At 50.5% G+C, this 13,737-nt stretch overlaps 1 protein-coding gene across 1 annotated transcript; it reads left to right on the top strand.

Annotated features, from left to right (window-relative positions):
- Window positions 1-7,543: 7,543 nt before the first annotated feature.
- Window positions 7,544-8,544, top strand: GSX2 (GS homeobox 2; the record flags this gene model as incomplete). Its single annotated transcript, XM_080344445.1, has 2 exons — window positions 7,544-7,997; window positions 8,204-8,544. The coding sequence occupies 2 exons, from the start codon at window positions 7,544-7,546 to the stop codon at window positions 8,542-8,544; spliced, it is 795 nt and encodes a 264-aa protein (XP_080200571.1).
- Between the last annotated feature and the right edge of the window lie 5,193 nt (window positions 8,545-13,737).

The following is a 13,737-nucleotide window of genomic DNA, read 5'->3' as shown; positions in this document are numbered from 1 at the left end:
ACAAACAAACCCACAAAACTACCATTTTGGCACATGTGGCTTTTTTCTTCCATTATCCTAATAGCAAATGTAAAAAGGAAAACGAAAACAAAAACAAAAACCCACAACAGTTCCTATTGGAGCAGAGGCAGTATCCAGAACACTAACCAGGCAACAAACATGGATGGTACAGGATAGAGGACAGGGAAGACACAGTAGAGTGCTGCTTCCAGCCATGCTCTAGCTGATCTGTGGACCTTAGTTTCTAGAAATACTAATCCAGCATTTTTGTTGTAAAATACATTCCCCCAAATAATCAACAACTTAATTTTAAGTCAGTACTATGCCAAAATGGATATTAAGCAGTCTTTGTGTGTCTTCACTCCAGAAAAAATATCCCAGGTTTCAGGAACTGTTATATAACAGAAATGTGTCAAGTTTTCTCTTAAAACTGCTTCCATTTCATCTTCCCAACGGTTAATTCCACAAGTTTGGAAATTTTGGAACTTCATTTCTCTTGGAAGCTTTTTAATATTTTCAGGCTAAGCTTCTACGTGGCCAGAGTATATGCACCTGTTCTTGTGGTGATACTCTTCTTTAGCTGGAATAGTTCTTCTTTCCTCTGGATATTTACTTCACTGGTATAAGCAGTAGTCATGTCTCCTCTCTTTGAGTCTTCTCATGAGGGTTCATGTTCCTCTGACAGCGTACTCCTGAAACTGTTCTCTGGACCTGCTCTGATTTAGCCTTTTCTGAGATGGACATGGAAAACTATCTGCTATCCTAGACAAGGTTTGCCTATGCACAGTTGCTTTAGTATTTCATCTCTTTAGTGGAATGGCCTTGCCTGTTATGCTCTGTCATACCTGTCACCTGACAATGCCACAGCGGTGCTTTGTAAACATGGATTAATGTGCCCAGGTGCTTCAGTCACAATGTTGTGTTCAGCCATGGAGCCCCTAGCTTGTATTGACTTTGTCGTTGCACTTCTATTACTCCCCTTCTCAGATAATCCACTTCTTCCAGTATGGCTCTCCAGTCTCCACAGATGCTGATTTCACTGCTTTCCTGTGAATAGTGAAGTCCTTCTGGCTATGCCAAGAAAACAAATTACATTGAGAGATTCAGCTGCTTCTGAGACTTACTCCTAAGGAATTCCATCATTAACTGTATTCCCCTCTGCTTCCTGGATCTGCAGGAATGGTATAATCTCTTCTTTAGGTAGTTCCTTCACCACTTTTCAGTTCTTGAACTACCCTACATCCATACATTTATTACAGAAAAAAAAAAAGAAAGGAATTATAATAATTTTATTAGTTTAGGCTGGATGAAGCAAAATCCAAATGTATACAATTTCAAATTGTGAAATAGGCAGCTCCTATAATAAGATGATGTGCCCAATGACTGCTTCATGTTTCTCATATCCAGCATTTAATGTCCATTTCTGTTAATCTGGCTTAAAACAACCAAACCAACCAACGAAATCAAACTAAAACAAACAAACAAACAAAAAACAGGCAGCATTTCCTCTGACAGCAAATTCAGAAAATTGCTTTTTGGTCACTTTCAAACAGAAGGCTTCAGCCTAAGCATGACTGCTGAGGATCAAAATGTGTGAGGGTTGAATTTTGAAGACGGGATACTTAGTATTATACAGAGTCTGATGTTCTTTGCTGTATTGGGTCCTGTATTACTACAAAGTGTCACTCTCGTGTTGATTTGTGATACATCGATGTAAAACCAAAACTGGCCATGGTTGGCATGTTCCGGAGTCCACAGCAGCATTTTGTATCCTTGTTCTGACTCACATGAGCCTGTGGCTTTGGCTCCATCTCCCATCATAAACCTCCACTGAGGCTGTTGCAGGGGTTTAGCTTTATCCCATTTAAAGATTCACCATCACAACTTTCCCTCATACACGTCATCTGTAGCAGCTAACAATTTTAGCTGCTAGAGCTCTAGACAAAGGTCATTAACTGAGCCAGGGCCCGGACTGCCTGGAGTGTCTGGCCCATTGTTGCCTCGTATCTGAAGAGTACTAAGGACATGGCAAAGCCAGGCTCAGAAATATCAGGCAAGACTGCAGGTAACAATAATCTCACTGGTCATTTCCTCCTCCGTCTCCTCCACATGACCTCTTGTAGGAGGACCATGCAGGAACACTGTTGTAGACTTCACTAGGGTGAGAAGGCACAAACAAGAAGCTTATTTTCCATCCAGACACTGAGGGGAACCCGTCAAGGAGCAAACACTCTTTTTAAGAGGGTTGAAGAGGGAGAGAATTAAGGCTTCCAACCATGTGTTTAAGTTCAGACCTGATTCATTTAGGATCTTGCAAAGTTAATGAAAGTTCCCACTCCAAATAAAAAGTGAAAGCAAAACAAGACCTGCTGGTTGTCTATTACATTGAAGACAGTAGTCGTGGTAGACCCGGAGGTGAAGGTAGAAGACACAGAGTCAGGCCGTGAAGGGAGAGGGCGGCCCGAAGGCTGCTGCTGGGTCTTTTGGAAGCACTCACTCAAACTCGAGGGATCACAGCTGCCCTGAAGGACTCGCGTGGAATATTAGATCTGATCGGGTGCAAAAAAACTGAGTGATAAGCACCAACAAGGTGAAGCGGGAGCAGCACCACCTCTCCAAAGGCTGCGAGGGAGTGAAAAAGCGGGCGGACTTCTCCCCAGCAAGAAGCGGCCGCTCACGGCGCGGCGGCACCCGGGGCTCCGCCAGCAGCCCCGCCCCGCCGGTGGCAGGCGCGGCGGGCTGCGGGATGGGCAAGAGGGTCTCGGGGGTCCCGGGGAAGGGAAGCCGGGGACCTGTCCTTCTTTCTTGCAGCGAGGCTTCGCAGGTCTCTCAGTCAATTCCTCCATTTCCTCGGAAATGGTCCAGTTTCCCCGGGAAGTGGGGCTGCAGAGTTTAAGAGGGGTTCTGGTCTGCCCCCTGGGTAGCGCGGAGCTGGGCAGGCGGCTCTGCGCGCTCCCGTCCCCGGGGCACGGCTCCCATCCCCGGCCTGGCGGTCGCCGGCCCCTGCCCTTAATGAGATTCTTTGAAATCCAAAAAAAAGCGAGTTTTAAAGTTGCATCCTTATCTCTGGAGGCGCGCGGATTTCTTGCACCGGCGACGTCGCTTGTTAAACAATCAGCGGCTGAGCCCCTGAAAAGAGAGGCATTGCACCCTTCTTGCTGAATGCACTTCTTAGTGCATATAACGCCAGGGCCTTTTGATGTCTCACAATGCGTGTTACGCCCAAAGATTGTCTCTTTGGACAGATCTACAACGCTTGGCTTCATGTTTGGAAGTTAAATGGACAGCGAGGTTGTTGAAACTCCCACGCTTTAGGCTAGTGCAGACACTCGGTACATTTGCCCGTTACTTTCCATGAGTGAAAGGCAGGGGTGGAGGGAAGGGGCTCCTGATTTAATCCGTGCTCCGAGGCAAAGCGGGGAGCGGGGCGGGGGGGGAGCAACCCAGGCCAAACTTTTCCTCTCTTTATTATTTGGCAGACTTAAAATAAGAGCTATGTGCAAAGCGTGCGCCCTGCGTAGGTAGCTTGTGTCTCGAAGTCGCTGGCAATGTTGCTGCTCCATGAAATCAAAATTTATGATTATTCAAATGTTGGGGACTGTGAAAAGAGAGGAAGAAAGAGGGAAAATTAATATTGCAGCTTTTCTTCTGATTAATGAGAGATAATTGCTCATGAAAAGTCACCCCTGTGGCATTTTGTTGTCTCCTGGATCTTTGTTCTTTTCCACTATTATTGAGGACTTTCTTGAAGACTAAGCGGTTCTTTTCAATTTTTGGTATTCAGAAAGTGTTGCTTGGTTACAGATAATGGAGAAATCTCGGGCTATATTGGGTAAGATGTGCCACAGACAGCAATATCACAATGCCACTTTCAGAAAAGGATGGATACAAGTTAACGATGCGCTTTCAATAAAACATTAATAGACTTGTTCACGCTTTTATAATGACCCCCTTAATGGGAACTGGGGGCAAGTCCTGTCTTTTGCTTGCCTTCCCTTCACAAAACCCAGCTTCTAGATCGCCGATCGCTTTGGAAACTAATAAGAAATCGATGTTAGATGAGCGAATAAATGCGATTACAGCGCAGAAGCCTGCGCCCCGTCGTTTATCCAAGCAGGGCTTTATTTTGAGCGGGGCTTTCCCGCCTGGGAACTGACCCTGCCCGGGGCGCATCCTGCCCAGCGCCACCGCATATCACCCTGGCCTGATGTTTGCCACCAGGCTCTGCAGGAGGTTGTTTTTTTGTGGTTTGGGTTTTGTGGGGTGTTGAGGTTTTTTGTTGTTGTTGTTGTTGTGGGCTTTGTTGTTGTTTTCTGATCGAAACGCGTCCCCGGGCTGCGACGCTTTCCACGGAGGCAGCTACTCCCGTGAACTCGGCGGAGATGTGCGCCTGAAAGCCGGCCCTTTCTGCGGGCGGCCACGGCTTTTTCTTCTGCCGGGAGCTGCGGGATTTGGGGGAGGGAAGGGAAAGAGTTGCTTTTGTCATTTAAGCCGTGAATCTCTTCTACATAAAGGTGTTAGAGACATCTGGAAGAAAAGAGGGACCAGCACCCAGTCCTGCTCTCGGCGGACCAGGGGAGCGGCTCTGATGTTCTTTTTGAACTGCTCCACTTTCAAAAGGGGGCAATTTCGTTACATTCTCATTTGTTACACTGTCTTGAACTAAAGGCAGACAAAGCTATACTCTGTCACCCCGAGCAGAATGAAGGGAATCAAAGGATTTTCCCTTAAAAGGACTAATTTTCTCCTTGAATTATGAAAGTAATGGCTAGGTAACAGCCTGTGCTCTGTACCCAACTGCTTAATACCTTCTAAATCCTTCCACGTGGCTCTCCCAGTCGTAGCAATTAGAGCTCATTATAGGCTCATAAGAGCTCTCATTTCGGGGATTACTTAATGGACAATGAAATTTTATCGGACAGAATTATTGAAAAATAAAATTGTAACGAGGCCGATGTGATGTGGGCGCACGCCTTACATCATTCCGCCTGGTTTGGGATATCTTTGCTTTCAAATGAGTTATTTTCTTGCTCTGGCTTTCAGGGGTGGGTTTTTCTATGTGGTTATTTTTTTCCCTCCTCTCTTTTATCACTGCACTTGGTTTATTATAACAATTACAAATTGCAATTTTGATCCGACTCTTGCTCTGTCTGCCTTCACTTACGACAGCCCCCTCCCCAGATCCGCTCTATCACTGCAGACAGTTTTTTCCACTGAGGTCGATGGGTTTTTTTAATAGCTTCTTGCAAGGAGTAAGGAAAAAAAAAAGGGGGAGAGGAAACGCAGAGATTAATTCAAATCTCTGCCAGATGAACTATGTTTCAAACGGGGAGAGCTGGACAAAACGCTATGCCTGTGCACTGTCACGATGATTAAATCTCTCCAGCCCCATCGGAGCTCAGGAGGCAGAACCTCCTGGAGGGGCACCCATCGACATCCCGGGGGCCACCGCCCCCACGGCCTCGGCGGTGGCGCGGGCCGCGCTCCTGGGGCCCGAGGCTGCGGGGCCTCGGCTGAGCCCTGGGCAGCAGTTTGGGGAAAAGTAGGTGAGGTCGGAGCCGACCCGCCTAAACCCCGCGAGTCCCTAATTGTTGTCACAAGACGCAGGATTAGCGCATTGCTGGAATAGCTGTCTGTTTACACTCCGCAGCCCCGCCGGCCGGTAAACACTTTCTAATTGAATTCTAATCACATTCAAATAGCTCCATAACCAGCCTCAGCTGCAATTCATAAAACTTTAATTGCCATCCATAAATCCTCAGATCGTCGAGTGCGGACTGTCCCTAAAAACACCGTTGCATCGTGCCTGCTCAGGGCCCCCGGGGAGGTGGTGGGGACGAAGAGCAGGAGCGGGGTCCAGCCGACCCCTGCTCGGAGTGGTCCCTACACGGCTCGCGGCAGGCTGGGGACAAGGATGGGACCGCACGGCGAGACCTGGCCCCTCTCTTCACAGGGCTCGAGTTGCACCTCTGAGCCTTACTGGTCCCGGGGTCGAGGAAATGCCGTATCCATCGGAAGGCGAGCAGCAGTTTTATTTTGCTGCGTTTTAACAGAAGGAAAGTGGGTGTGCGGGAGTGCTTGTAGAGTGTCCGCGTTCCGATCCGGCTTTTGTGCATGATAACCCCCTCTAAACACGTTACGGCTGTTGATTCATTCCCTAGGCTTTGCTCAGCCTCTGGTAATCAGGCGTAGCCTGTGTTTTCTGCTTTAGAGCACAATTGTCGCTTCCTTTTCCCCAGTCAAGTGGGATGGGATCCGTGGTCAGTTTTAAACGCCGCTTCGCATCTGCCAAACAAGAACGCGATCGCCCTTCTATTAACGATAAGTCTCTTCTTAAACTCCCATAAAACAGGTCATTGGAAAATCGTGTAATATGCTGCGAATACCTTGGCTTTTTAATGCAATCTGAAATACTCCGGAGCCACCGACCGTATTTAGCTGTTTATCCAATTTTACTTTGAATGATTGCTTCAGCAAACTTGGTGGAGATCAAAGAATCCCCCTCTGACACGTTCGCCTTTCATTAGCGCTGCGCGCTGCAGTCCTGAGGCGGGCGGGGAAGTTCGCTTGGAAGTTTTCCGTTTTGATACCATTCGGCTGAGAAGGGTCCAGATATTTGAAGGCTTTGTCCGTTGGAGCAACTATCAATTTGGCAAGATTCACCCGGGGTGAAAAAGGTAAAAAATAAACAAAACAAAAAAAAAAATAAAAAAGAAAAAAAAACCCACACCACCAAAAAAACCCCAAGCCATCCTGCATGCACCTGTGTGTACAAACACCCCGCGATCCCTAATTTTATGTCTGTATCTGTGATCCTGGCTCCTCTGTAGTGGAAATGGCCTCCTGAAGGAGTCCTGCATGCAGGATGTGGATCGGACCGGCGAAAGGTGTTGGTCCCGCGCCTTCGTGGGAGTCAGGGCCCTTTGCACCACACTTTACCCGGGATGGGGGTCGGTGTTGACCCGCTTGTTTCAGCGCATCACCTTGTCCCCTCTCTCCTTCCCTCCCTGAGGGGAAAGGAGAGAACTCCTCGGGGAAAAATCCCCAACCACAAACTTTCTCCGACTAATTTTACCCCCTCGGATGTGTTGACAGGGGGATGTGCCTGTGAGCGCGGCGCGTTACGGGACCGCGGCACAGCCGCCCCTCCTCGGCTTCCCCGCTCCTATAATTTATCTGGGGCGGAGGCGAAGGACTGAAGTCATCGCCCAGCGAGCGAACACGCACACTTTGGGGGGGCCCCCGCTTTGCCTTCTCTCCCCCCCCCCCCCCGCCCCCAGCAGCCTCTCCTGCTGGCCTGGGAAGCCGGGGAGATTTAGATCTGCGAGGCTTTCAGCCATCACGTGTTTAAATAGTTGATATAAAACCCCGGCGCAGGGGATCCAGGCGGGGGGACTTTAAGACCAGCCCTCTCCAGGGACCCTTTTGTTCAGCTCTCAAACATAAGCACCTTCTCGCCTCGCCAGGACTTCAGTGGCAACTTGGCCAAGCAGGAAAAACACGACTTTGGGAGAGCCGCCCCCGGCTTCGGCAGCCCTCCGAAATGTCCCGCTCTTTCTATGTCGACTCCTTAATCATCAAAGACTCCTCGAGGCCAGCTCCGTCCCTGCCTGAGCATCATCACGGCCAGGACTTCTTCATCCCCCTCAGCATGCCTTCCCCCCTCGTCATGTCGGTGTCGGGCCCGGGCTGCCCGTCCCGCAAGAGCGGGGCTTTCTGCGTCTGCCCGCTCTGTGTCACCTCGCACCTGCACTCCTCCCGCCCCGGCGGCGGGGCCATCCCCCTGCTCAAGACCCAGTTCCCCGCCGCCGCCGGCGAGGCCCAGTGCTGCCCGCGGCCCGGCCACGCTCACCACCCGCCGCAGCACCCGCCGCCGGCTGCCTCCGTGCCCGCCGCCGCCGCAGCCGCCCTGGGCCACCCGGCGCATCACCCACCTGCCTGCGCCGCCACCACCTACAGCGTCAGCGACCCCCGGAGGTTTCACTGCCTCGGCATGGGTAGGAGCCCTGCGGCTGCCGGGGAGTGGGGGCAGCGGGAGAAGGGGTTCCCCCGAGGGTGCCCGAGGGGGAGCCGCTGCCCCGAGGCGGAAAGCTGTGGGAGAACGTGGGAGAACGTCTTTTCTCTCTCTCTCTCTTTTTTTTTTTTTTTTTCCTCCCTTTTCTTTCCCCCGTCCCACTGAAGATCTTGCTTCTCTCCCGTCCAGGAGGGTCCGACTCCAGCCAAATTCAAAACGGGAAAAGGATGAGGACAGCTTTCACCAGCACCCAGCTCTTGGAACTGGAGAGGGAATTCTCCTCCAACATGTACTTGTCCCGCCTGCGGAGGATCGAGATAGCCACGTACCTGAACCTGTCCGAGAAGCAAGTGAAAATCTGGTTTCAAAACAGGAGGGTGAAGCACAAGAAAGAAGGCAAAGGCACCCAGCGCAACGCGCACGGGGGCTGCAAGTGCAGCACCAGCCAGGGGCACTACCCCAGGTCGGAGGATGAAGAGTCTCTCTCCCCCTCGTCGGCTACCGAGGATAAAGAGATCTCCCCGTTATGAGCCCGGTCCGGAGCTCCACTCCCGCCGCCGAATGCCAGCCCGGAGCAGGGCGGTGGCTCACCTGGCACCGCTGCCCCGGAGACAGCAGCCCGCCGACCCGGAGTGGGCTGGCCCTCGCCGGCCGGGAGGTTCATTTCATCCCTTCGCAGTAATAGAGAGATATATGAAAATATATTTTTGGAATGTAAATGTTTTAGTCGTAAGAGTTCAACTAAAACGTTATTTATGTAACCCCAGGAGCGGGCACCTGCTCTTCCTAACGTGTAACACAGGACTGGACTCGCACGGCCCAGGCTGCCTCCCCCCGCCTTTTCCCCAAGGAATGTGAATGAAAACAAAACAAAAAAAGAAAAAAAAAAAAGAAAAAAAGAAAAACCGCAAACCGAGACATTAAAAAACTGAAAAGCAAACAAAAACTTGTAAGGCTGCGAACCTCCTGGATGAACAAAAATAAGAAAAGAAATAAAGATCAGTCGTTTGGGTTTGGGACGGCAGGTTGTTTGTGAATAGTTTTATATAAAATTTATATTTATATTTATTTAAATAAATGAGATCAGACGAGAGTTCAATTTTTTTTTTTTCTTGTCTTCCCTAATTCCAAGTGCCACTCTAGTCCAAGCAGCCAAGGTGGGCTGGCTGGGGCAGGGTGCGTTTCTTCACAATCCTTTGTACAGTGGAGCATCGGTGTGTACGTGTCAGACCTCCCTAAAAACTAGAAATAAATGCCACCGGCTACTAACCCGACTATGTTTTCTCTTCCCCTGTGACTCGGGCCGGCCGAGGGGCGGAGGAGGGTGGGAGATCCCGCTTCGGCCGAGCGGGATGCAAATGAGCCCGCTTTTCTGAGCCGCGCAGCTTTGTGTTAATTCACAGCCGGAGCCAGCGCACGCCCCCGCCGCGGCTGACAGCTTTCTCCCGTCTGCTCGCCCGGCGGCACCGCGCCGAGGACACCCTGCTGCCGCTGGCCCGGGACCGCCGCTCCCGACAGCGGAGCCAAGCGAGGGGCTGCGCGCCCGGACACTACGGCTGGCACCGTTCTGCTCTTCCCCACTGAGGGGGCTGCCTGCGTATATCAGCCTTTCGCTAGGCTGAAACTTCACTTCTCTTATCCCGGGATAGTGTTAACCAGAAATCAGTTTTAATCACATTTTTTTTTTCCTCAGGCGGCGGGACAGTATCCAGGCTTTTGGGTGGTGTTGTCGTTCAGATGCCTTGGCTGGGCTCACAGAGCAGATCCGAGAGCCGACCTGCTCCGTGGGGTCAGGCTGAGACAGGGCTCAATCTCTCTGCATTCTGCACTGGGGAGAACTGGCCGTGGGTTCCATCCTGCTTCTGCCTTGAGCGGTCCGTCCTGAGCTCCTTACAGGGGGCTGGTGCCCAGTAGAGTGAGGCTGGAGCAAGTCAGTCTCAAATGAGCCTCTTTATAACCTTCTTTCCTGGTTCCTGAGTCCTGGCAGACAGCATAGGAGGAGATCAGAAGTGCCTCTTGCACACTGTGCTATTCCCCACTCACACCTTTTCCTTGTGTGAGTTTTTCACCAACCCCACCTGCACTTTTGACTTGGGTGTCTAAAACTATTGCAAAAACTTTTAGGTAAATAATTCCCTGAACAATCCCTACATTTCTTGTGTTTGATGCCTCACCTTCGACTTCAGGGGTAGGTCTCCAATTTCACTTTCCTGCTCTGCTTCTAATCAGAAAACAAGCAATAAGCCTGACTGTTGTTGCCATTGCAATGTGAGTAATCCCAGTGCCCTGGATGCTAGAGGGAGATGTTAGTTGAGAAGAGCTGCTGAGAGCAGTCACAGCACAGCAACACACTGCTCACATTTGGAGGAGAGATCAGGTACATGGGCAGGCCTGGGTTAGGATGGAGGGGGCCTGGCATGTCCACTGCCCCATAGCCTGGACCAGCTTCAGGGCTTGGGGCAGAGGCAGTGCCCAGCACACCTGCAGTGTGACAGGAGGAGGAAGGAACGGAAGGACCCAAGTTTCTAGCCTGGATTTGGAAAACAAATACGAACTCTCACTCTTCCATTTCACAATGACCTCTTTGCCTCAGCTGAGGGCCTGTACAGAGCCCATCAGCCCACATCCCAGCTGAGCAGCTGAGGATTTTGTTCACCCAAGTGGCAGCACCCTCGCTTGCCAGGCTGGGGAGACCAGATGGCCAAAGGCTCATGGGCCTGGTAACTTTCTTCCAGGGGACCTCATGGAGGGCCTGGCTGAGGAGGCTACCTGCTCTTGCCCTAAAATCTGATCTGGAAACTGTTGTTCCTCTGATTCAGTTCCCCTGTGTCTACCCAGCTCCTATAAACCCATGAGGTCCTTTCCAACCTAGAAGGTCTGGAGAAGGAGTTATCACCACAGAAAGTCCTGCTCAACCTCTTGACAATGTCATCCTCTTACAGGAGAGAGGCAACAGGCCTGCAGCAGCCTTGGAAGGCAAAGCTATGCTGAGGGAGAAAAAGAACCACGGTCTTTCAAATCTAATATGGGTGGTACTACAGAACTCAAAGATGTTTTAAAACTGCAAAGATATTTCTTGGTAGTGTGTCTGTTCTCAGTTTAAATCAGTGGAAGTATGAAGCTCAGTGAATAAATGACTATTTCCTTCTGCTTCTATAGTTAACCTCCTCCAGAGATATGTGAGAAGGAATGTTTTAATGGCAGTATTTAACAATTTCTTAAAAATAAAATAAAAATACATTAGTTGGTATTTCTTGTAGTAATCAATGTTTTAACGTATCTTTCAAGGGCTGAAAGGAAATAATGGCATATTATCACATGCAAGCTATCCTGTCAAGACAGTTACTGTCATCACCAGATTTCTTTTTATTTCAAAGTAGACTTTTTGTGTTAAAAAATTTGGAAAAGAGAAATGACATGATGGTTTGCCCCAACATATTTCAGAAGGCTAGTACCGTGCTTAACCTGAACCTAGCACTGGGAACTCCAGGCCAGTGTGACAGGAGCACTGCTGTAAATTGTATGTACCCTAACTTGCAGTAAACATATTGTAGGATTTCAAAGTCCAGCGTTCAACAGCTAGGAGAAAAAAAAAAAAAATCATAGGCAAATTAAGTTAATTTACCTTGTGCCCTGACATAATAATGTGTTGGGGTTTTTTTTGCCTTTTTTTTTTTTTTTTTTTTTTTTTTTTCCCTAATTCTACTTATTCTTCCCCTACTCCTCCCCGCCCCGGTGCAGATTTTTTCTCCCACTCATTCAATACCCAAGACAGTCAGTGTTCAGCTCCCTATTTAATATTCCTGTTATAATTTGTTTTCTAAGGAAATAAGGATTATGCAGGCACTCTGCTTATCTGTCTGGCACTTAACCCTCATTCCTTCATACCTCTTAAAACCTGTGATCAATAATACCTCTTAAAACCTGTGATCAACGCCAACCAGTCGGCTGACATGATAGCTCTGCGAGGGTCTCCAAGACGTCGAGTTCCTACGAGTTCTGCAGAGCCCAGCTAGGGGATCAGACCCGGGAGAGGCCTCAGCTGCCACTCATCCAGTCTGGCAGGAATCAGGCAACCCTCAACTTGGAGGCAGCGGCATGTCTTTTGCCCAGCAGCCTGCTGGAGGAGGATGTCTTCTGGGGTAACAAGATGGTATAACGGAGGCAGACCTTGAGGCAGAGGGTATGGTCAGCAAAAGGGCTGGGAACAGAAGCTATAGAGGATGCTGGAGGACCTGGGGGACCTAAGACAGCATCCAGGTAACCGATTTTTTCTTTTACCATTCAGTGTGATCCCAAGGCATGTTTGTTGAAAGTGCAGTGAAAAAGAAACAAATCTTACCCTCTTATTTTCCTTTGGTACTTGTCACGACAATCTTGAGAGCATTGGAAACATGACTGTATTTATCTTTATCGGTCCCGTGGGAGCAATACATTCGCTTCTGCTTAGAGGTCGAGAACGAAGCCTCGGAGAGTTTCAGATAGCTGTTGCGGCACTGCCCTCGCATCGTGAGGCTCCATGCAACTTTCCAGCCTTATTCCCGTTTTTAGCACCGGATATGTCCCAGGCATGGTCCCGACATACTCCAGCTGCAGTCACTGCACTTACTGTGCATTATCCACCAGATGTGCCCCACTCTGGGCGATCAAAGATGAGCATGTAGCGGCTATGTGCGGCCGCTGCTGCTAGAGCCGCTCATCTTGACATAACTTGACGGCAGAGGAGCTGCCTGTTCCCCAGGGTGACGGTTTCATACGGCCGTGTGTTTCCCAGGTGGTTTTCAGGTATGGGACAGCCCCAAAGGAGAGGCCCCGGCCACCCCTCCAGGCCCCCGAGAACCCACCGCGCTGAGCCCTCCGCCGAGGCCACCCCCGCCCCTCAGGCAGGGAGCTGCAAGAGGAAGGGCAGCAATTAAACCCCTGCATTTGCACGAGGGATACGAGTTATGTTTGTGTGAGTGACCCCGCTATCGACCTTCTGTAACCTTTCGGGGCTTGAATGAGCAAACATAGCATTCCTCCAACACAGCTTCTCCCTTTAGAAATTTATTTACTTCCTTTAATTCAATTTAACTCTTTCCTATTACAAAAACCGGGGCAGGAAAACGTCGGTCTTTAAGAGTCTCCCTGCTCTTGGTCTGCACGGCCGAGATCAGATCCACGGCACGTACCTCCCCGGTTCTGAATCCCCTGTTTCAACACACTGCCATGCTTCGTTCGGACCTGTTTGTCCAAGGGCAGAGCTGGCAGCGGGCTGCGTGCACCTCACAGTGCTGAGTGCATCGCTCTCTCGGCTGCTCTCTCCAATTGTGCCGCCCTTGGGTCTCCTCGGGCGCGGCTGAAATCTTCCCTCACTGCGGGAGCTCTGGCCGCCTCGCCCATCACCGACGTCTCGCATCTCCGACCTGAACTTGGGGGAGCGCAGCCCTTGGTGGCAGCTCCTTGCTCTCTCCCGCGGTGTGGCCGGGGCACCGTGGCAGGAACCGTCCGTCCTGCGCCCGTGTCCCCAGATCGAAGGGCTCAGCGGTCCCGGCCGGCTGCGGGTCCACCCAGGGGTGAATGGAGCGGGCTCGGGTCCGCCAGCCAGAGTCTGAGCTCACAGAGAGGAGGGCTCACAGCGTAGGGACCCTGATATCCAGGTCAGGGGACTGCGGGAATCTCTCCTTCCTCAAACAGCTCCGGTTTTGGAGCTGGAAAAGAGAGGGGACGATTTATCTAATCCC

The sequence above is a fragment of the Nesoenas mayeri genome, assembly GCF_963082525.1.
Source record: "Nesoenas mayeri genome assembly, chromosome: 4".
Taxonomy (NCBI): domain Eukaryota; kingdom Metazoa; phylum Chordata; class Aves; order Columbiformes; family Columbidae; genus Nesoenas; species Nesoenas mayeri.
Note: the sequence above shows the minus strand (reverse complement) of the source record. Positions and strands in the feature narration are given on the sequence as shown.